Raw genomic sequence first — 25,861 nt, forward strand, 5'->3', positions numbered from 1 at the left:
TAGGATGGATAGTATGGACATTGGGATGCAAGGATAGTGTACCTTTAAATAAAGTTTGCCCCAAGTGATCACTTTTGTAAGAGCTCCATTTGGCGAAGAAGGCTAAATGGCAGAGAAGCATGTTAGACATAAAAAACAAGATATTATCTTGCCTTTCATATTTGAAGTGCAATTTTTGCCATACAATTTTCAAAAACTTATTCACTCGCCTTAAAATATTAGGTTTGTTGTTAGCACATTTGTTTACTATGTACTCAGAACTGTTTTAACATGAAAATAACTACAATTTGCACACTATTTTCCCTACACAAAAGAGACATGAGAGGAAACATGTCTACAGAGCGAATTAATGTGCCAAGGTTCACACACACGAAACACAAACTTGCTAGCTGTGGGTAAGATAATCAGAATACTACTTTGATGTTTTGATTTTGTGCAGTGTCTTTATAACTAACATACATTGAATTGAATGATAAGAATATAAATGTTCTAAGAAACATACAGTAAGCACTTTCGTTCACCACTTTCATCCAAATGCTTACAATAACCAAGATGCTTTGCCATGAAGTATGGCTTTCTGTGGGAATATTGTTGGTCTCGTAATGACCCGATTATGCCTTCATATCACCCTCAAGGGGAATCAAAAATGCAATATGATGTTCGACTGTAGAAATGATCCTTCACTGAACAATGATGATGAGGGTCCAGTGAGGCTCCCTCAGTTGATGTTCTGAAATAAAGCCCAAAGCCCATGGGAAAATATATTCTGTTAAGGATATATCTGTTGAGACATCTCTCACACCCTAAAATTCCTCTTCAGGGCTCTGGTAAACTCCAAGACATAACTACTGTGAGATTCATCTCTTTTCGTGTTATTCCAGTGAACTCAGCAAGGTCTGCTGCAGGAGCTTTTCAAAGTGAGATTTCTGTAAGCTTGTCAACAAAAGTTCTACTAAGCCTGTCTATATCAAACTCTAACCCCTTTTACAACCAGAACGTGAAGAAAGAGGATCACGAAGACCCATCAGGCACTGAGATTACCACCTGCAGGTCTGCAGAAACCAATTTGGGCTCCTCCTGTGGTATGTTCAGGCTGACTTTAACAAATATGCACAAACTTTTGAATGCACCAAGAAGAAAATAACATTTTCAAAAGGCTGCAAATGGCACAATATACATGATAAGCAAATATACTATGGTCAATTAAAATGTCTAACAAACAAATATGATTTAAAAATGAATCAAGGGTTTAAAGGTGCAAAGCTAAGGCAAGATTTATATGTGGCCCCAGGCAGAGCAGTACAAAGCAAGGAGTGGGATTAATCATGGTTATAAAATCAATCATGGGTGCAGAAGACAAGTAAAAATCAATGTGACAAATGTCCCTGATGGTATTCTTCAGGAGAGGACAGAATGTTATAAACTACAGAAAGACAAAAGGACCATAATGGACTAGAGTCCAAACATACAGATCCCCCTAACACATTTTTTTTCTACCTGATTCTGTCCAAATTGGTCTGGTTTTGATTGTTTCCCATTTGAGGTTAAACAAATCACACAAACCCAGTTCAATACTCAGGTTCAGCTGTCCCAGATAATTCCCACTGGCTTCTCCTTTGCTCCTCCCAAAATTTGTTTTGCAACTCTCTGTTGTGACTGTTGCTATCCCAGCCATGTGTTCTTCTGGAACGAACAGATCAGCTAATGGTGGCATCCAGATGGGCAGATTTAAATTCACCTACTGCTGCTGTGTTCAAGGCTCTTCACCCACATTTTCCTCCTCAATATGTCCTCCTAAATATCACAGAATTATATTTCAGGATACAGAGATATAATTGAGTATTGAATTTTTAAATTACCATAAGGTTAAAATGTGTTAAGTGTAAATTCTGGTGACTTGCTGAAGCTTTGTTGCCATCATATGCCTAGCCTGACAAAGAAATACATCTGTGAACATGGCAAGCACATGTAGCTGGCATTTCAAAGCTACAGGGACAGACAGTAAGTTGACAGCTAAGAGACTAAGCTAAAATCATCCTGAAGTAAGGCATAAGTGTTGAGGATAATTTGTACAAACTAGGCATATATGCTATGCAGGAAAAAAATAATAATAATAAAATGTAACATTTCCCATGCCAAAGTGGGGTTAAAGAAAAGACTGAGTAGTACTTTTTTTATCCATAATACTATGATTAAAATGATCTCAGTGCTGATAAAGATACACATAGAGCTCTTAAATCAGGTTAGACCTCCACAGCCACTTCATACAGCCATTCCCTTTCAGTTGCTCACATTCGATGTTATGTCGACATCAACGGCTTTTACCGTGGTCATCACCTGTGTGCTTCAGCACATTAAAAAAGCTTTTCCCTAAAAGAGTACATGGGTATGAGATCGTATTTTTCAAGATGTCATTCCACCCATGCGTTTCTGGATGCGGTCGTTCCCTGTCACCAGCTGATGGTCACAGTCATTGTGACAGATGACAGGATGTCAAACACTGCATCAGAAGGGGAGCTTCAGTCATCTGGGAATGAAGACTCAGCTGCGTTGCCTCCTTTCTGGGAGAGTAGTGTTGCCCGAGATGGACCCAGAATTGACACTATGCTTTCCCTTGCCGCTGAAAAGTTTGAGCTTGTGTGGGTATTCGGCGACAGAGAGCTTTGCCTGCAATTTTCAGGCCATCAAACGCATCCTGCCCCAGCGGGCTGCTGTTGCATCCACCCACCTGCAGGCTGCAGATCATTCGCCTGCTCCCACCTGCACCCACCTCCAAACCTCTGGAAACTCCATGTCTTGTCCCTGGACAATCACTGCTGATAGAGCCCCCCTCTATGAGGTGCCTCTATGCTTTTAAGTGGAACCTGTCTATTGAGTGGTGCAATTCTCTGTTGTTTGATCAGTTCTGTGCTTTCCTTCCAGCAAGATGGGTTGGAGCGAAGGCTGTCTCCCTCCACCCTCAAAGTTTATGTTGCCGTTATCGCAGCCCATCATGATGTAGTTGATGGTAAGTTCTGAGGGAAGCGAGGAGACTAAATCTGCCTAGCTTTCACTCTACACCTCTTGGGGCTTGTCTCTGGTGCTAATGGCACTGTAGAGAGCACCCTTTCAACCATTGCAGTCAGCAGAGTTGAACATTTTGTCTTGGAAGACAGTGCTCCTGAATGCACTGGCTTCCATTAAGAGGGTACGGTAATAAATAGAGTGTGGGCCAGCCAACTCTCACCTGATCCTGAGACCCGGATATGTGCCCAAGGTTCGCATCCCTCACTTATGGGACCAGGTGGTGAACCAGCCCTCGGAGGAGGCAGACCCAGCCCTGGTTTTCCTCTGTACGGTCCACACTCTGTGGCTATACGTGGACAGAACACAAAGCTTCAGGACCTCAGAATAGCTCTTCATCTGTTACAGAGGTCAGGAGAAGGGAAAGGCTGTCTCCAAGCAGAGGATGGCCCACTGTATAATGGATGTCATCGCCTTGGTGTACCATACCCTTTCCTGCCTAGGTTGAGAGCCGACTCCATTAGGAGAGTTGTCTCTTCCTGGGCACTGGTGCATGGCACCTCTCGAACAGATATGTGTACAGCTGCAGGCTGGATGACACCTAACACGTTCACTAGATTATATATCCTCTGTGTATAGCTGGTTTCTTCCTATGTGCTCGCTTCAACCAGCCACTAAGACTGGCAAGTGCCCATTCTAAGTGTCAGCTTGATGTGCCATTGCCCTCCTCATGGACCAGTGTTGAGTGCCTTGAAAATAAACCTGCCAGATGGTTAACCCTTGAATAACAAACTCTGTGACTGAACTCAGTGTATTCTTTATTTCTCACATAGCAACTTTGTCTTGTTACTAGTAACAGTAAAGATAACATTTTAACATTTTCCTTTTTAGCCTTTTTATAATAGTACTCCTAACAGTAAGACATGCTGGAACTATGAGGTGGCTGGTCCCACGCACCACACAACCATCCTGGAGTGAAAGTTCATGGCGTACTTGAAAATATGGCCGTAATGCACTATCCAATACTTTTGCACACTTTGGCCATTTTGAAGTAAGTAGTCTGCGCAGCTCGGCTTGCACAGGACACGAATCGCATGCTGCTTTGAACTCGGAGCTGGTTATTGTTGTGGGCGTAGAAGTGACTGCTACAACTTCAACATCATGTTCCAGACTTGGTTCAGTACTAGGCAGTGGTAAGCGAGATAAACAGTCTGCAGTCACATTCTCACACCCTGGCTTATACTGAATGTCATACGTAAATGCCATCAGCCTAGCTGACCATCTGGCTATGCGCATACCTGCTCTGCCTTGACCCTTAGATATCAAAAGAGTGGTTAGTGGGCTGTGATCTGTCCGCAGTATGAAGTGTCGTCCCCACAGGTAGGTCCTCCATCTCTCTGTGGCCCAAACACATGCTAGCGCTTCTTTTTCTACCGTGGAGTACTTCCTTTCTGCTGCTGTAAGAGTGCGTGAGGCAAATGGCACGGTTTTCTCTGTTTTGTCTGCATGCAGCTGGGTAAGACCCCCTCCAATTCCATAGTCTGAGGCGTCTGTGGTCACGATAGTGGTTAGTTCAGGATTGAAAAATGTGAGGGCAGCACTATTCACAATCAGTCTCTTTACAGTCTCAAAGCTCTCCTGAGCCTCAGGTGACCACATGAATGGAACGGAGCCTCGTAAAATCATGCGCAGTGGCTCCACCACTGTAGCAAAGTTTGGTATGAACTTAGAATACCATGATGTAAGCCCCAGAAATGAACGAAGACTGACCATGTCAGCCGGGGGTGGAGCATCTGTCACTTCAGAGACATGAGAAGCATCAGGCCACAATCCCTTCCCAGACAGCGTGTGGCCCAGAAATGACAGTTCTGGCTGTCTAAAATGACACTTTGCTGTGTTAAGTTTCAGTCCTGCCTTTTCAATTTGCTGCAGCACAGATTGCAGGTTATCATCATGTTCCTTGAGTGTTGCTCCTGCGACCATGATATCATCTAAGTAGCATTAGACTCCAGGCTGACCTTTAAGGATTTCAGACATCATCCTCTGAAAGCAGCTTGGAGCTGAGGCCAGTACGGAACCCTTTTAAAGCGAAATAACCCATCATGCGTTATAAATGCAGTCATGTTTCGACTGTCCTCATGCAACACGACTTGATGGTAAGCACTTTGGAGGTCTAATGTGGAAAACATTCTAGCTCCACACAGGCTTGCGAACATCTCCATATGTGGAAGAGGGAAGCTGTCCACTACGATGGCTTTATTAGGCTCATGTAAATCGACGCAGAGCCGGATCGCCTATACTCAACTGAACAAAATATATAACACCGGCCTAGTGGTTTTTGGATATTTTACTGCAAAAATAGTTCACCTTTAAAAGAACAACTTTGTACCATTTTTACCACCAAAAGGTTCATAGTAGTACCTTAAGGTACGCATTTGTACTCAAAGGTACTAATATGCACCTTTTAGGAGTAAAAAAGGTACAAAGATGTCCTTTTAAGGGTACTGCCCCAGCGACAAGCTAAAGGTACAATTTTGACACCCTATTTTTCTGTGTTCACCCTATTTTTCCTATTTTTCACACACACACACACACACACACACACACACACACATACACACACACACACACACACACACACACACACACACACACACACACACACACACACACACACACACACACACACAGACACACACACACACACACACACACACACACACACACACACACACACACACACACACACACACGTTAGCAGGGCATATTTTTCGATGTTAACAGATTAGAGCATTTACACCGCACACAGAGGCGTTTAAATTATTAAAACTAGAGGCATGTTTTAACTTTAAGGTTACTTTTATCATGTAAACTACCTATACAGCATGTCATATGCATGTGTGAGGGGAACATGGTCGTATTTGCAGCAGATATATATAATCTGCCTATCATAAATCAAAGCACGAGACAGACAGGGGTCGGAGAAGAACGCCGGAAAGTCCCATCGCCACGGTTGCTGTACCATCGCTGTACGGCCAAGTCACCAATCTGCTCCTCAGTGAAAAACAAATGTGTTGACAAACCCATGCTACGTATTTTGCATGCCAATGGCCATTGGCTCGTTCTGTATACACTTGAGTATAAGCTGTATAAAATCCAGCTGATAGGGCTCCTGGAAGTTATCCGATACGATGGCGATTTCGACATAACGTCTCCATTCCCTCCTTCAGGGAACGAGGGTTACGTAACCAAGACGCTTTCTTTATTCCTTCATCTCCATTTTTGTCGAAATTGTATGCTAGCACATATGCCAAACATTTAGAAACGTCAATCCATATGACTTCAAATATGAATGAGTGAGCTTTGTAAGGTTTAAAAAACATAATTTACATTCATTACAATGCATAAATTTAACTGTCAGTGTCCTGTACTTTATGCCATGTTTTAGTAATTAATGTTACTAGAAGAATGCTTGTTCAAAAACTTGCCAGAATGTCAGCCAATGACATTGTTTATTTCATAATTTTTTTTTTATTCCTTATTGGTTTTAGAAAGAGACTGAACAATTTGAATGCATATATCTTCTAAATGTGAATTTCTATAATGTTTTGGTGCTCACTAGCTTCTAATTTTATGGCAACTTTTTTTTTTTTTTTTAATACAAGGACCAAAACAAAACACACAATCTAAATGTGTTGTGCTGGTATGAAAATTCTGTTATTTTTAATGAGACTCATCCCTTGAGCCGGTTACATGCCTGGCTCCACACAGGGCCACTGGGAGAGAGAGATTATATTATGCATGGATGTCAACAATCCACTGGCATAGAATTAGTCAAAACCCTAATTTAGAGAGCTTTTTATTTAAAAGGATATTGTGAGCCATCCAAAATCCTGATGGGTAGATAGACATACCACCCACTAAACAGTACATAAAAACTTTTAAAATCATGTTTAGCATAGCATACCAAAGATTGCATACTGTATAACTAACACATTAAGCTAAGAGTAACTTATTTCACCTTATTACTTGTACATACATAGTGAAGTGTTGATCATGATATAAAACATGGCTCACTCACCCCCCTGCCCTCCTCCTGACTATCAGCAGCATCGTCATGCTCAAAGGGTATGAGAGATGAGGGTAGGTGTTTCTTATGACTGGACCCTATCCCATCTGCCTGCTTCTCTATATCTGTGGGGAGAAACACAATTTAGTGAATTCTTCATAAAAAAACAACACATCTATAAGAAAATTTGTACTTAATTAAAAAATAAAAGTGAAATGAGATTGAGATATAGAAAAGTATGGAAATAAGTTGAAATGATAACTGTACATCTAAAACTCTCATTCCAGAAGTATGAAAAAGAAAGCAGAGGAAAATTGGGGGACTGGATGGCATTTTATCATCCAAGAAGCAGGGTGCCTGTCCCACTGCATCTGGCACTAACAAGATTACAGGCTGGCAGATGGAAGACAGATAAAATATATCTTTTTTTCCTAATTTCTTCCATTTAAAATGTTTTATGTGACTAATGGATGGTTTCACAAGTTGCAGTCTGAAAAATGTGAGAAGTTGTCTGTGTTAGTGTTAATGGGGAAGCTGCAAAGCCAATGCAGCATGAATATGAAACATCAAACATGTCGAGAAGTAATTTGGTTTCTTCTTATTGACATAGAAATGGCATATCTGTAGTTTGATCCTGAGGGCTATTTGAAAGACAATTATGCTATATAATTATACAATAAATATGTTGTTCTTGCACAAGCTGTGAAACGACGAGACCTCATGCAGTGGCTACTGTAAAAATGTCTCCCTATATGATTTGGGAAAAAAACAAAAAAACAGAACAAATAACTCCAATTGCTATTTCAATAAAACCACAAAAGTTAATGATGACAATTTGCTCTGTCAATACACCAACCTATTTAGAGAGAGCATAGTGTCTTCCAGCAAGTAACACATTAATATTCGATATATTTTTTATTTTATTTAATCAAAAAAGCATATCAAAATAATTGGATATGCATCTGGGTCTTACTATTCAAAAATTCCATCTCTAAGAAGTGAACAAGGACTTATAAATCTATGGGCCTTAGAAAAGAGAGCATCTATCTCCAACCAGAGAGTTCATCTCCAAACAGATAATAATAATAATAATAATAATAATAATAATAATAATAATAATAATAATAATAATAACAAGCAGCCATTATCGGGGCCAAGCGCAAAGAAGAAGACAAGACATGCCAGCATGGCTGGAAGTCTCAAGCCAACTGCAACAATGAGCCATTAAGGACCTATTAAGTTGATTTTAGGCAAAATAGCAGTCAAATTTTAAATACAGTCAATAATAATGGTTTAATGGTTTATCACTTTCGACCAATAGGTGTCACTGTTACGAAACTGATGTGGTTTAGTCAGATTGAGATGACAATGACACATGCAAAGTTTGGTGTCAATATGTCAAAGCATTGCAGAGATACAGCCTCAAGAGTAATTTTTGCATCATGGCTCAACTCTGTTGCAGTGGTATATGAAAACTGTTTTGTCTATCAATCCGAAATCCATAAGTATTTGTCAGCATGGTCTGAAGACGATACGGATCAATTTTGGTGAAAATCGGACAAACGGTCTAGGATGAGTTTGAAAAAGTAGATTTTTAACAAATAACAAGATGGAGCACAGATATGTTTGCAAAATATGGCAAAATTGGTATCTATCTTCTCGGCATGAGCCAATGAATGTATTATGACCAGTCTCATTACAATAGGCTAATTTAATCAAAAGTTATTAGCATTTTTGTACATTTTATTACAACTTTTGACCACAAGGTGGCGCTGCCCCGAAACTTTTTGAATATCTTCGGGACATAGAGCGGAAGACACATACCGAGTTTTGTAACGATACACTAGTGCATTCTTAAATTATAGCATTAGCATTTTAAACCGTAATACTGCATTGAAGTCAATGGGAATTTCATGTTTTGTTTTATTATAGCGCCACCAAGAGGCACAATCCCACCAATTTTTTTATGTGTCCTCGTAGTGAGCCCATACATATGTGTGTCAAGTTTGGTGAAAATATTTCATTTTGTTTTGGAGTTATAGACATTTATATGAAAAAACACGTAAAAAATGACTGACACCTGACTTTGATTGGATTTTACTACCCCTTACTATCAATATTTTGAGATTTGGGCATTAGCGTATAGCTATCGACCTATGTTTCCGAACTTCTGAGGCTGGTTTCGTCTCGATCGGACTAGCGGTTTCGAAGATATCAGCAAATGTTTTTTAAGCACTAAATTACAACTCTGCGCAAACCATATGCCGAAACCTGGCAAGTCTGGTATCGTTGGAGTCGGCAAGGATTCAGGAGACCAAAAAACACACTCCCATCAAAATATGTCAACCACACCCAAAGTTATAAGCGTTTGAAAAAAAAAATTCTCCACTAGGTGGCGCTGTTTCGAAACTTCTCAGGCTACTTCAGGGCATCGTGGTGATGACCCATACCAAGTTTCATAACAATCTGTTCATGCGTTCATAAAATACAGCATTTTTGCACATAATTCAAAATGGCCGACATCCAAAATGGCCGACATGGTAAAATTGGATATCAGTCGACTCGGCATGACGCCCTGAATCTAATGAGACCAATTTTATGATTTTTGGATAAACGGTTCAGAAGTTATAAGCCAAAATAGGCATTTTTCGTATCTCCGGACAGGTAGGTGGCGCTGCGCCGAAACGCTGCATGTTGCTTCAAGTCATGCTTGTGATGACATGTACCAAGGTTGGTTTGAATACGATAAAGCGTTGCGGAGATATAGCCTTTAGTGTGTTTTTGCAACCTCCACGTAAAATTTGTTTGTGCGTTTATTGAAAACGATTGGACGAATCAACTTGAATTCCATAACTTTTTGTCAACATGCTCTGAAGATGATCTGTTTCAATTTTCGTGAAAATCGGAGCAACGGCCTAGGAGGAGTTCGAAAAAGTAGGTTTTTCAGAAAATTCAAAATGGCGGGAAAATTTGCATACCGGAAAATGACATCATAGGGTGAAATCGAATCGGCTTGAGCCAAGGAATCCGATGAAAAAAGAATTTTGTTTCTAGCCCTTAGGGGTCAAAAGTTATAAGCATAAATATGAGTGAAACTTTGGACAGGTGGTGGCGCTAGAGGGATTGAGTTAGAGGCACCAAATTTGCTATAGTGACAGCTCAGACTGGCCTCTATGAGTGTGCCAAATTTCACAACTTTTTACCATACGGTTCTATGGGCTGCCAGAGACTCCTATGGCGGAAGAAGAAGAAGAAGAAGAAGAAGAAGAAGAAGAAGAAGCAGAATAATAAATATAGCTGCAAGCAGCCATTATCGGGGCCAAGCGCAAAGAAGAAGACAAGACATGCCAGCATGGCTGGAAGTCTCAAGCCAACTGCAACAATGAGCCATTAAGGACCTATTAAGTTGATTTTAGGCAAAATAGCAGTCAAATTTTAAATACAGTCAATAATAATGGTTTAATGGTTTATCACTTTCGACCAATAGGTGTCACTGTTACGAAACTGATGTGGTTTAGTCAGATTGAGATGACAATGACACATGCAAAGTTTGGTGTCAATATGTCAAAGCATTGCAGAGATACAGCCTCAAGAGTAATTTTTGCATCATGGCTCAACTCTGTTGCAGTGGTATATGAAAACTGTTTTGTCTATCAATCCGAAATCCATAAGTATTTGTCAGCATGGTCTGAAGACGATACGGATCAATTTTGGTGAAAATCGGACAAACGGTCTAGGATGAGTTTGAAAAAGTAGATTTTTAACAAATAACAAGATGGAGCACAGATATGTTTGCAAAATATGGCAAAATTGGTATCTATCTTCTCGGCATGAGCCAATGAATGTATTATGACCAGTCTCATTACAATAGGCTAATTTAATCAAAAGTTATTAGCATTTTTGTACATTTTATTACAACTTTTGACCACAAGGTGGCGCTGCCCCGAAACTTTTTGAATATCTTCGGGACATAGAGCGGAAGACACATACCGAGTTTTGTAATGATACACTAGTGCATTCTTAAATTATAGCATTAGCATTTTAAACCGTAATACTGCATTGAAGTCAATGGGAATTTCATGTTTTGTTTTATTATAGCGCCACCAAGAGGCACAATCCCACCAATTTTTTTATGTGTCCTCGTAGTGAGCCCATACATATGTGTGTCAAGTTTGGTGAAAATATTTCATTTTGTTTTGGAGTTATAGACATTTATATGAAAAAACACGTAAAAAATGACTGACACCTGACTTTGATTGGATTTTACTACCCCTTACTATCAATATTTTGAGATTTGGGCATTAGCGTATAGCTATCGACCTATGTTTCCGAACTTCTGAGGCTGGTTTCGTCTCGATCGGACTAGCGGTTTCGAAGATATCAGCAAATGTTTTTTAAGCACTAAATTACAACTCTGCGCAAACCATATGCCGAAACCTGGCAAGTCTGGTATCGTTGGAGTCGGCAAGGATTCAGGAGACCAAAAAACACACTCCCATCAAAATATGTCAACCACACCCAAAGTTATAAGCGTTTGAAAAAAAAAATTCTCCACTAGGTGGCGCTGTTTCGAAACTTCTCAGGCTACTTCAGGGCATCGTGGTGATGACCCATACCAAGTTTCATAACAATCTGTTCATGCGTTCATAAAATACAGCATTTTTGCACATAATTCAAAATGGCCGACATCCAAAATGGCCGACATGGTAAAATTGGATATCAGTCGACTCGGCATGACGCCCTGAATCTAATGAGACCAATTTTATGATTTTTGGATAAACGGTTCAGAAGTTATAAGCCAAAATAGGCATTTTTCATATCTCCGGACAGGTAGGTGGCGCTGCGCCGAAACGCTGCATGTTGCTTCAAGTCATGCTTGTGATGACATGTACCAAGGTTGGTTTGAATACGATAAAGCGTTGCGGAGATATAGCCTTTAGTGTGTTTTTGCAACCTCCACGTAAAATTTGTTTGTGCGTTTATTGAAAACGATTGGACGAATCAACTTGAATTCCATAACTTTTTGTCAACATGCTCTGAAGATGATCTGTTTCAATTTTCGTGAAAATCGGAGCAACGGCCTAGGAGGAGTTCGAAAAAGTAGGTTTTTCAGAAAATTCAAAATGGCGGGAAAATTTGCATACCGGAAAATGACATCATAGGGTGAAATCGAATCGGCTTGAGCCAAGGAATCCGATGAAAAAAGAATTTTGTTTCTAGCCCTTAGGGGTCAAAAGTTATAAGCATAAATATGAGTGAAACTTTGGACAGGTGGTGGCGCTAGAGGGATTGAGTTAGAGGCACCAAATTTGCTATAGTGACAGCTCAGACGGGCCTCTATGAGTGTGCCAAATTTCACAACTTTTTACCATACGGTTCTATGGGCTGCCAGAGACTCCTATGGCGGAAGAAGAAGAAGAAGCAGAATAATAATAATAGGAACACTAACGATTTCAATAGGTGCCTCCGCACCTTCGGTGCTTGGCCCCTAATAATAGGAACACTAACGATTTCAATAGGTGCCTCCGCACCTTCGGTGCTTGGCCCCTAATAATAATAATCATGAAATCTTGCATGAGTGCATCAATTTATGAATATTTGGAATCTAAATGAAATACATCAAAATACAGCAGAGTGTACTGAATTTTTTTTCCAGACATTGTCTTAAAATATGTGTGAACTATGAATGAACATACGTTTCTAGCTATCTTTGAATACTCAAGAACCCTCTTAGCATTCAGAGAGACTTTGTCTTCTCCTGAAGAGCAGTGTTTAATCAAGGCAAACTACACCAGGGGAAAATCAGAACTGATGATTGAGTCTCTTTAAGAGGGCTCACCAGGATAAAACCTGTCCTACTCCTCCAAACATACTTCAGATTTAGATGATATACATATACATTAATGAGAGAGTGAGACAGACACATTTGCAAAAACAAAAAAACAAAAAAAAATTCCAGAACTAAAATTTTATTCTGTATATATATATATATATATATATATATATATATATATATATATATATATATATATATATATATATATATATATATATATATATATTATGTGTGTAATTAAAGCAGGCTAAAGCTCAAATAAAGTACTTATATATACTTTTGTAAAGATTTACTAAATTCAGAAAGATTGAAGAGATGCTACATTTTAGCTTGAAAAAGAGAGAGAGAGAGAGAGAGTGTGTGTGTGTGTGTGTGTGTGTGTGTGTGTGTGTGTGTGTGTGTGTGTGTGTGTGTGTGTGTGTGTGTGAGAGAGAGAGAGAGAGAGAGAGAGAGAGAGAGAGAGAGAGAGAGAGAGAGAGAGAGAGAGAGAGAGAGAGAGAGAGAGAGAGAGAGAGAGACCTACCCCTACGGCGGATTTGAACTTCCCGTCGATTTGCGTAAAATCTTACTACCATGCGTTTTACCCCTATATTGCCACTCTAAATGATTCAGTGATTTCTACGATTTTGTATGCCCCAACCAGACTTTTAATAAACAAAGCTACACAGTATTGCAGTATCTTTCTGAGGAGATCTGCTATACTGTTGTTTGAGGTCTACTTGTGATGTTCAGTGGCTTTTACATTCAAAAACATCATAATGAATAAGTAATAGGCTGTTTGCTGCCCTGGTTTTGAGCCTCTCTCAAGACACGCTCAGTTTTAATGGGCATGCCGCACAGTGCATGCTGAGGCATTGTTTTGAATGTGTTTGGAGAAACGGCAACTGGAGTGATTCATCCTTCAGGGCTTGCAAAATGTCAAACAAACACAATCATTTATCTTTCATCGACTAGCAATTAATATGAATGCTATTTTATATTACTTGGCCCATCCGATCAGTGGATATATGAGCGTCCCAAGGAGTCTAAGTTGCAGACAGCATGATCAAAACTTTTGCAATTGTATTTTTCCTACAAATATCAAGTCTATAATAATATTCTATAATGAGAGTGAACAATGTGCACCAAGAAAGGAATGTTATTTCACTATTTAAGAGGATAGGTATTAGTAACCCATCTGGAAAACACATAGCCCCTGGACGTTGGGTTTTGTTAGCCCTGTAATAGCGTGGTAAGTTATGTTTAGTTAGACAAGTGTTTTGGTGCCGATTTTTAAGAACAAGGGAGATGTGCAGAGTAGTGGAAACTACAGAGGTATTAAGCTGATGAGCCATACAATGAAGTTGTGGGAAAGAGTAGTGGAAGCAAAGCAAAAAGGGAGAAGTGGACATTTGTGAGCAGCAGTATGGTTTCATGCCAAGAAAGAGCACTACAGATGCATTATTTGCTTTGTGAATGTTAATGGAGAAGTACAGAAAAGGTCAGAAAGAGCGGCATTGTGTCTTTGTAGATTTAAAGAAAGCATATGACAGTGTGCCAAGAGAGGAGCTGTGGTATTGTATGAGGAGGTTTGGAGTGGCAGAGAAGTATGTTAGAGTGGTACAGGATATGTATGAGAGCAGTAGGACAGTGGTAAGGTGTGACAGTGAGAATAGGTGAGACAGAGGACTTCATGGTGAAGGTGTGACTACATCAAGGATCGGCTCTGAGCCCCTTCTTGTTTGCAGTGGTGATGGACAGGTTGACAGATGAGGTCAGACACGATGATGGACTATGATGTTTGCGGATGACATTGTGATCTGTAGTGAGAGCAGGGAGCAGGTGGAGGAAAGTCTAGAGAGGTGGAGGTTTGCTCTGGAGAGAAGAGGAATAAAGTTTAGTGGAAGCAGGACAGAATACATGTGTGTGAATGAGAGAGAACCAAGTGGAACAGTGAGGTTGCAGGGAGAAGAGGTAAAGAAGGTGCAATATTTTAAGGACTTAGGGTCAACAGTCCAGAGCAATGGGAAGTATGGAAAAGATTTGAAGAAGCGTGTGCAGGCAGGTTGGGAATGGGTGGAGAAAAGTGTCAGGTCTGTTGTGTGATAAAAGTGTACAAGCAAGAATAAAAGGAAAGGTGTACAGGACAGTAGTGAGAACAGCGATGTTGTATGGTTTAGAGAACGTTGCACTGAGGAAAAGACAGGAGGAAGAGCTAGAGGTAGCAGAGCTGAAGATGTTGAGGTTCTCTTTGGGAGTGACGAGGATGGATAGGATCAGGAATGAGTACATCAGAGGGACAGCACATGAGATGTTTTGGAGACAAAGTTAGAGAGGCCAGGTTGAGATGGTTTCGACATGATCAGAGGAGGGAGAGTAAATATATCGGTAAAAGGACGCTGAGGTTAGAGCTGCCAGGCAGGAGGTCAAGAGGAAGACCAAAGAGGAGGTTTATGGATGTACTGAAGGAGAACATGAAGGTAGTCGGTCTGAGAGAAGAGGATACAGAGGATATGAACAGATGGAGGCAGATGATTAGCTGTGGTGACTCCTGAAGGGAACAGCCGAAAGAAAAAAAAAAAGAAAAAAGTTAGACACGTACCCACTGTAACATTGTATTGGATCTGTAACAATGCAATACTACCACATAATAAAAAAAACACACACATTTTTACTCAGATTAGTGTGTTGCTTCTTTCATTCATTCATGTAATCTCATCTTGTCTGCAAATCCAGTCTCTTGTTTACTAAAGAATCAGGTGAAATGAACATATGGGCAATATACATTAAAAATATACAAAGGAAAAAGAATCCAAAGGAAGGAGGAGGGTAATCAGCTCCTGGGCAACGTGATAAAGCTGCTGATAATACTGAATGGACCTTATATAGGGATGCTGTGACAGGCCTCATATTTCTATAGGTAGATCAGCTGAGAGTCAGCTAATGCAAGCATGACTGACGTGCTGCTTCAAACGATCTTTATTGATGCTCTCATGTCATGAATCAATTGAGAGACTGGTGTTGACCTCCCTGAAAGAAGCAAACAGATTTACATTTAGATTTAATCATTTAGCAGACGCTTTTATCCAAAGCGACTTACAAAAGAGGAGAGTAATAGAAGCAGCTAAATAAACAAGGGCAGCAGCATGCAAGTGATTTAAGGAAGTCTCAGTTAATTGAACAGTACACAAACTTTTTTTTTTCTTTTTTAAATAAGCAAACAAATAAACAGAAAATTTAATTGGATATTTAAATGCTAGTTTTTATTGGTCAGATGCAGCTGGAAAATATGTTTTTTGAAAATGGCTACAGACTCAGCTGCTTGAATTGAGATTCAGGTGGGAACGGTCCAGGAAAAGGTCTGTGAGAGTGATTTCATGCCACTTTGGGATGGAACCAAGAGGCATCGTACACTTGCAGAATGCAGGCTTCTTGAGCGTGTGTAAGTCTGAACAAGTGAGTTTAGGTATATTGGTGCAGTGCCGGTGGTTGCTTTGTAGGCGAGCACCAGTGCCTTGAACTTGATGCGAGCAGCCATTGGCAACCAGTGCAAACTGTTAAAAAGAGGCACGGCGTGCGCTCTCTTTGGTTCAAGCATGCTGGAAGCCAGTCTGTCTAGTCCAGTCTGGAGAGAACAAGAGCTTGGTCCAGGAGTTGAGCAGCATGTTCTGATAGGAAGGGTATAATCTTCCTAATGTTGTATAAGGCAAATCTGCAGGACCGGACTGTTGCAGTAATGTGGTCAGTGATGTTTAACTGGTCATCAATCACAACTCTAAGGTTCTTGGCTGTCCTGGATGGAGTTATGGTTGATGAACCGAGCTGAATGGAGAAGTTTTGATGAAGTGTTGGGTTGGTTGAGACCACAATAAATGCTGTCTTTGCCAGATTAAGTTGAAGGTGATGCTCCTTCATCCAGCCAGAAATGTCTGTCAGGCAGGCCGTGACAAGAACACCAACTGTAGGATCATCTGGTTGAAATGAGAAGTAGAGTTGAGTGTCATCACCATAGCAGTGCTATAGAAGCCATGGTTTGTGGATGATGCAGCCAACATGGGATAATATATCCTGCTACATTTAACAGACCTGGAATTTATGCAAGGACATTATTTGTTAACTTCAGTTTGCCTTTCAATCAGCCCAGATCTTAAAAACTGACCCAACTTTTCATGCCCACCCCAATCTGTCAGTGGGTCATCAGCTTTCTGATAGATGGATAGCAGCTAGTGAGGCTGGGAAAACTCACATCCAGGGCTCTCACTATCCGCACTGCTGCTTCTCAAGGATATGTGCAGTCCCCACTTCTCTTTTCACTGTACACAAATGACTGCACAGCTACAGACCCCTCAGTCAATTTTTTTTTTACGTTTGCAGGCGACACCGCAGTCATTGGCCTTATCCAGGATGGTGACACGTCTGTAGACAGACAAGAGGTTGAGCAGCTGGCTGGCAGGTGTAGTCATAACAGCTAGTCATAACAGCTTAACACCCTCAAACCAGTGGAGATGATAGTGGACTTCAGGAGGAAAACCCCAGCATTTCCTCCCCTCACCATCATAAGCAGCACTGTGGAGTCATTTAGGCTCTTGAGTACCACCATCTCTCAGGACCTCAGGGGGGACAATCACATTGACACATTGAAAAATGAGCAGCAGAGGTAGTACTTCCTTTGCCAGCTGAGTAAGTTCAACCTGCCTCAGGAGATGCTGACACAGTTCTACTCAGCCATCAGTGAGGCTGTCCTGTATTCATCTCTAACTGTCTGGTTTGGTTCAGCCACTAATTAAGACATCAAGAGACTACAATGAGCAGTCGAGACTGCTGAGAGGATTATTGGTCCTGCCCACCCTCCAGGACCTGTACTCCTGGAGTCATATGAATTCACATACAGTGTGGAGTCACACACACAGTCATATGAATTCAACCCCAGGACCTCAGGTCCTTCTGGGTTAGTTTTTCTTCAGTGGCCATAAAATTAGTGTGTAAGCATACTTTACAAACGTTCTGGTAGGGCATTTCTCACCTTGCCAGAGGCGTGTGGAATGGTTTTGCCTCTAGGCATCAAAGCCCACTCCTCTAGGAGCATGGCCTCTTTTAAGAAACTGATGTAAGGTTTTTTTTTTTTTTTTTTTGTGGCTGGTCCTTTCTGCACACATTCCTGAGGATTTACAGTTTGGACATGGATTCAACCACAGGCTCTCAAGTCCATTATCAAATTGAGGTTGTGTTAGTGGCTTGTTAAAAATGTATGTTTATATGTGTTTTTAAAATGTAAATTTCTCAGTGCCATTTATGATGACAGCTTTGGTTTGGAAAACCTCATTAAACAATCCGTCCATGTCGCTCAACGCTTAACAGCCTACAAACATGAGCACATAAACACCTCTCTGTTGCACATTCATGTATCAGTGATGTCTGCCCATCATTACATCTTCAAAAGGCTTTATAATGCACTGCACTCCATCCCTCATGCTCTGTATCATGTACTTAATATGATGTGCATTTGAAAAGCAAAACCCGCCAAAACAATTGCCAAACAGTCAGTCAGTCAAATAACACTTCCACCAACACCCACACTTCCTTAAATTCGGACGTGCGAGCCCAACTTTGTTCGTCGGATAATATAGTCATGTCCGAAGCAGCAGAGACAAATAAGAAAGAAAAGGTTTTGTTGGAGGAAAGCAATAAGAGGAAAAAAAAAAAGTGATGGGATTAAAGGCAGGACGAGGATCAACATGTGACCAGCGTTTGCTCGTAGGCGTGAGCTGAAGGAGGCGTGCCCGACCGATGCTGTCCTGCTTGTTACGGTGAGCTACCACTCAAACATTGAACTGAAGTATCATATAGATTCTGTAAAACGGTAACCAATAGACTACTATAATGACGCTGGCTTTTAAACGTGAGCATCGTGATTATTTGGCGTTTGAAAAAAATAAAACCCATGAAATTATATTATATGCTGAAACATATGCCACTGACTGTAACGTTACCTGGGATGAAGACATTTCACACGCAACGCCAGAAGAACTCTGAACTCCTCTTGCAGTGTTCAGGGGAACTGTTAGTGCTGCACCAACCCGCGGCGCCACTTTTATGAAGTTATTTGGCCCGCACCGCACCACTGTATATATTTTTACAACCCGCCGCGTACCCGCGACCATTAAATAGGCATACGGGGTCCGCGGGTTATGAGACGACCCACGCATCACTAGTTCAGGGCTATCAGGGTTGCCATGTCAACAAATGCACGGGCGATGGCATCCCCTGTTGTAGAATGACAGATCTTACGACAGTAGTTGAGGACATTATTTTTTCCAAACTGTAGGGGGACCCCGAGAGCAAAAGTAGCCAAGTGCTGCTTTAATTCTCTATCCTATACTGCTGTACGCTATGTCAGCATTTACATATTCTTCCTAATTAATAAGTAATATCTAAATATACATAGCTGACACTCTATTGAGTATCTGAAGCTAAAAGAGCAACCTCTGAGCAATAACATTTTCCACTGGGTGTTCTCATATGTGCTTTAATGGAGAAATTGTAAGCATCTTTGAGGCAAAAACCAAACCATCTGAGATCCCTCTGGTCCAAATCATCTGACAGAATATCTAATATCAGCACAGCTGGTGGAGATCAGACACATAATAAGACATATTTCACCTTGATCTATTTCATGTAACAACCTTGTCCCCTGACATAACTGTAACAGGGGACTGCATGGTCATTTCTTTCTTGACTCTTATTCCTCACAGAGAAATATAAAAGTGCAGCATGTCGCCACTACTAATGCTCCATTTATCAGGACAGAGGGCTGATGGGAAGGCTTGATTTGTCAAAAAGGGGGGAAATTCACCAGCTTTTTTACACAAAATGACGAAGGTGGAGGGTGAAAATGGATGTTTGTACTGATCTTAGTTTTGACCTTGAACACAAAACATTGATTTATTTACAATATGTGACTGTGGAGTTGTTGTCTTTTTGTCTGTTTATGGAAGTGAGCTCTCCTCAGAATCTGTGAGTATGAGTTTGCCGTCACGGATTAAGCTGAATTAAAAAGATTTAAAAATGGAGAATTGCCATCAGCTGAACAGTTTGGTCTGAGGCTAGGCTTAAGATGCATCTGGTAAAGTTATATTTGTTCAGATGGAGGGGCTTGGGAGTGGTGCTGTTGTCGAAAGGGTAAAAGAGTGTCTATAGCTGCAGGACAGGAAACTAGACAATTGAGTTTTGGCAGGCATTTTATCTTCTGCATCATGAAACCCACACACAAGCAGTCGTCCTTCCCTGCACAGTGGGTTTTCACAGCGGAGGCAGAAGAGCAATCAGCTGTGGTGTGAGCATTCGTGTCTTCATGCCGGAATCTGACAAAATATAATTTCTATGCAAACTAAGACGGAAAAACCTTTCAGTAAAATCATGAAAATGTTGTATACAATTAGGGTTGTTATATATAAATTGGTCAAATCTAAAGACATATAATGATACAAAATATTTCTATTTCAAATAAATACTGTTATATTGAATTGAAAAAAAAAATATATCATGATTTCCACAAAAATATTAAATAGCACAAATGTTTTCAACATTGATAAGAAGTGTTTTTTTCTGTTTATTTGTTTGTTTTAGCACCAGATCAACATATCTGAAATATTTGTGCAGGATCGTTTGAAACTGAAGACTAATAATTCAGCTTTGCCATCACAGAATAAATAGCATATAAAAAAATATTAACATAGATATTAATATTTCATAGTATTTCAGTATATAAGTGGAGACTTGGCCCTCACAGGTATAGCCACACACACACACACACACACACACACACACACACACACACACACACACACACACACACACACACACACACACACACACACACACACACACACACACACACACACACACACACACACACACACACACACACACACACACACACACACACAGTGTTTCCATGTTTTATGGGGACTTTCCATAGGCGTAATGGTTTTTATACTGTACAAACTGTACATCCTATCCCCCTACACTGCCCCTGCCCCTAAACCTACCCATCACAGGAAACATTCTGTATTTTTACTTTCTCAAAAAAACTCCTTGTGTGATTTATAAGATGTTTTCCTCATGGGGACCTAAAAATGTCCCCACAAGGACAAGGATTTCGGGTACTGCCATCTTTGTCCCCATAACGTAGGGATTACCAGACCCCCCCCCCCCCCAACCCCCATTAAAACACAACATTTTTCTAATTGCAACATTAAACAAATTCATCAAGAATTCAAATGTTTATAAGTAGTATCAGCCTTTGAATATTTGTGCTTTGTTCCTTATGATATCTTCCATGACTCTATGAATCTGATGTACATTAGGGCAGCACTATGAAGCTGCAAAATAAAACGCCTGCTTCCAAAAACCCTAGATCTGCCACAGCAGTTCTACAGACACTTCAGAGTTTCAGAATCAGCTAAATCTCATATGTGGCGCTTTAAATAGTCCTAACAGCTATGACGAAGAGGCTAGTCCAGCTTTTAGGCTTCACTACACACAGGTAATTGAAAGTTAATCTATCTCTGCAGAGTATGCAGCAAGGCGTCCTACTGAAGAATTACAGATTTGCCACAGCAAGAATTATTATATTCTGCAATTGTACAAAAGGGTATCAGCAAGTGCAGAGGTCACCCTCTGATCCTCAAAGGCCCATTTGAATTAGACCTACCTTGCACTTGTAAACGATTTAGATGTTTCAGCATAAACTGCCTTGTGCATTAATGAGGAAGGTTTGTGTATTTACATATTAATTAGGTGCAATTCAACTAATTGTAATTAGCACATACAAGTCAAATATCCCTGCAATCTCTCTCATTAATCTCAATACATATGAATCCAATTGAAAAATACAGAGTAATCTGGTCAAGTTTCAAAGCTTATACAATGAGAAAACAGTTGCGTTTGGCTCCAAACAATATCCTTCATTGTTGTGTGCAAGTAACTGGAATTTGGGTGGATAATTGCATTTTTTTTTCTACCACTGAGAATTTTCTGCACACGCTACTGATTACCTTTTCTGATTTTCCCCAAATGAAAGTCAATATAGCTTCACTAATGACAGAGCATGAGCTACTGAAGCATAACAAACTCCACGCTAAAGCAGAATTTGTGGCTAAAAAGCATTTTTTATGTACTTATAAAAATAAATGAAAATCTTCAAAGATGCATTACTAAATATAATCCACAGGCACAAACATGGACTTTATGTAGAGATAAAATAGATGTATCAAATGTGGAGAATCGATTGTAGGGCAATGTTGACAAGCCAGCTAGGGATGCAGAACATATTCTTCCAGACATTTTGACACTTGCTGTCTGTGCTGAGATCGGTCCGTCTGATCTATGTGTATCTGATGAAGTGACAGCACACAGAACACCTCCTACTTCATGCCACCCACTCACATACAAGACAGGTCTTTAACAATACAGACTCTATAAAAAGATCAATCTAGCTTAGCGCAGCTGGGTGCTAGGTATGATTTAATGATTTCCTGTGTTTTTTCAGGTGTGAGACAACTGATAAAAATGGAGATTAAAGTCTGATATGGTTTATTCAAATGAAGTGTCAAATGTGCTTAAAATAATAAGTGGCATTTCACTTACATATTTGTTTTCATACTAAAAACAGTGCTAAAGGAATGATATCAGGATATATTACGGGAAATATAGAGCCCCCATTTGAGCAAAGACAATGCGTTACAAGCTTCCCATGACTGATCTGTGTTCCCATGAAATAAATAAATAGTCACCATGAAATAAATAATTTACAGTTCTTATTTTTATGGAATACTACAGTATGCATTATAAATTATATTTATAATTACAATTATCCATGCATATTTTTATTTTCTTTCTTTTAAATTTGCATGCCCTTGCTATTTTTAATAAAAAAAACTTACCCACTCTCTTGTAGCAACATATTTTCTCTTCTCTAATGACGTGTTTTTCGGGATGAGGGCAGGGAAACCTGTCACTCACATGAGATCACAGTAAACCACAACAATCCACAATCCAATAGAGACCGAGCGTATTTAGGCCACGCCCACACCGTGGGGGTAAACAATCCAACGCTCTCCGTTGACTTTGTATTGCGTGAAGTGGTCGCGTCGTCTTTTTTTACTTATAACAAACAACAGCGCAATGTCTAAAAGCTGATATGTGACAATGTGTATAGCACACAAGCTAAAAAACACATAACTACACTCTAAAAAATGCTGGGTTAAAAACAACCCAAGTTGGGTTGAAAATGCACTAACCCAACAATTGAGTTGTTTTAACACAATGGTTGAGTTGTTTTAACCCAGTGGATGGGTTAAATGTTGCTTAAGACAACCCAATTGCTGGGTAAGAACAACTCAACCATTGGGTTAAACAACCCAATTGTTGGGTTAGTGCATTTTCAACCCAACTTGGGTTGTTTTTAACCCAGCATTTTTTAGAGTTTAAGTTTTTATAAGCTGTCGACCCCAAAAACGAGCGTTTAAGGACACAAAAGTGGATACAGGCAATAAGAGGTGAAGCTTCAGTAGGAAGAATAGGTCAATTTTGGGATCCTTACCCTCAGTATGCCTCATTATGCCTACGTGTGCAGTAAACATTTTGTTAAATATCCAAATGTCAGTTTTATATATTATATTTACTGTCACTGATTACTTTTCCCTCCAGTGGGCGTAGTTCTCAGTGTAATATAGCATCTCACGCTCTGTCTCAAGTGCCTGTATCCACTTTTTTTGTCCTTAAACGCTCGTTTTTTGGGTCACCAGCTTATAAAAACTTCTGGGTCTTTGTTCCTGGTTTTTTTAGCTTGTTTTCTGTACACCTTGTCACATATCAGCTTTTAGACATTGTTCGTTTTTTTGTAATAAGTCTGAAATGACAAGGAGGTCGCTTCCCGCAATAGAAAGTCAATGGAGATGGTTGGTTTGTTTTCACCCCCAGTGGGCGTGGCTTTCAGATTATGATGCGTGTCGCTCTGTCTCTATAAATTCCAGATGGACAAAATCAAGCCTCGCCATGTTTGTTTGAGAAGCCATTTCACTCGGCTATATACATAACAACAGGGACAACAGTTTCATGCCAACTTTAAAGGTGTCAGGAGCTGTTTTTTAAAAAAAATTTTATACAGTTGTCTTAACTGTAATGTCATAGCTAATAATAGGCTATTTTCTACACTTGTTTTGAGAGTCTCTCCTGAACGCTCGTTTTGATGGGTGTGTCGCACTGGAGACTTGAAAGTAAACCAACTTAGGATTGGATAAGATATGCATATTTAATGAGCTTCCGCTTCCCTGTCAATTCAGGTCACATGAGGGAGGGATTGTTTTAAATCACCCCCCCCCCCCCCCCCCAATCGGTGGATATAAGCATGAACCGTGCGCACACACGCACACACACACACACACACACGTGCGTGCGTGTACAGATCAAGAAAGGAATATTATTTCACTATTTGAGATCCACCGGCCTGCCGACGGGCTTTCGTTTTAGTAGCCTGTCTGGAAAACACATAGCCCTGGGACTCCTGTTCTATTACATATAAAAAAGATGTTTTACTCCCATTAGTGCATTGCATCATTCCTTTCGGATCCAATATAGAAGGCACAGCATTGTGTTTTAATCTCAATATGTCTCCAAATCCAGCATCAACCTTAGACTTGTTTCCAAGTGATTCCGGAGTGAAATGAAGCGAACAGGCGTACATGTCTTCATCACGTGAGCTGGAACTTCATTAAAAATAAAGTTCAACCACACATTCCTAATATTACGATCCAAGGGAAGCTTATGCAGCGACTGTGTGCACACATCGTTTGCTGGGTCTGGTGTCTAAAAAGCTTTTCTTTGACTAACAAGGAAGTTTTCAGCCCTGAAACTAGATATTCTTATATTACCATGACCTTTTATATATCAAAAGGCAAAATTGATTTCTCAATTCATCACCCCTTAAAGATATGTAGTGTATTCATTCATATAGCAATGCACCTGCACACACACACACACACACACACACACACACACACACACACACACACACACACACACACAAACACACACAAACACACACACACACACACACACACACACACACACACACACACACACACTCACACACACACACACACACACACACACACACACACACACACACACACACAAACACACACACACACACACAAGGCAGGTGTGCCCATAGCCTTTCTCTGCCCTTTACCCACAGCACATGATGGCAACTCTAACATCTGTGTGCCAGCTGCCGTTACAACATCTGAGGGAATCGCACTCCACCAGGCTGTCCCACTGAGACAAATGACCAATTGAGAGATTGACAATTAACACACAAATTAACATGTGGCATTAGGCTTCTTTAACACTGCAGACCACTACTGCTATAATATTAATGGCACATATGGTTCTACTCAAACCTGTGCATGCTCTTCGTAGAATCTAGATGTCAAGTCAAATTTACTTGTATAGCACAATTCACAATAGGAGTGTATATACACTCCAGTGGACATGCACCTACGATGACAATTTCAGACCCCTCCATGATTTCTAAGTGGGAGAACTTTCAAAATAGCAGGGTGTTCAAAACCTTATTTTCCTCACTGTATATATATATCTATATATAATCTATATATATATAGACACGTATGCCACGCCCATACGGATATGTATGCCTCGCCCACTCGCTCACAATCACCGCATTCTGATCACCAGTGCATCATCACCAGAGCCACACATAAGCACGCCACTCACAAGCACTCTTCGTCTGGTCTTGTACCGATCACCATCCTATGACTACCGTCTACATACCTGTTGTGCTACTTACCTGTCTTCGTCATCCCTGTCGTCCCCATCATCATCTTTGTCTTCATCATCATCTCCACCATCTACATGGAAAGTCCAGTCATCAGAGTTAGTTAAGGTTTTTT

General features: G+C 40.4%; 1 protein-coding gene across 3 annotated transcripts in view; it reads right to left on the bottom strand.

Annotated features, from left to right (window-relative positions):
• Positions 1–25,861, bottom strand: part of b4galnt4b (beta-1,4-N-acetyl-galactosaminyl transferase 4b) — a 140,521-nt gene that overhangs the window by 90,944 nt on the left and 23,716 nt on the right. For all 3 annotated transcript variants that reach the window (XR_010904271.1, XM_067437465.1, XM_067437464.1), the window contains exon 3: positions 7,085–7,197. Coding sequence is in view for 2 of the 3 variants with exons in the window: in XM_067437465.1 (XP_067293566.1) it covers positions 7,085–7,197 (113 nt within the window). In the remaining variant the exon portion in view is untranslated. The remainder of the gene's footprint in view (positions 1–7,084; positions 7,198–25,861) is intronic.

The sequence above is a fragment of the Pseudorasbora parva genome, chromosome 1 (assembly GCF_024679245.1).
Source record: "Pseudorasbora parva isolate DD20220531a chromosome 1, ASM2467924v1, whole genome shotgun sequence".
Taxonomy (NCBI): Eukaryota; Metazoa; Chordata; class Actinopteri; order Cypriniformes; family Gobionidae; genus Pseudorasbora; species Pseudorasbora parva.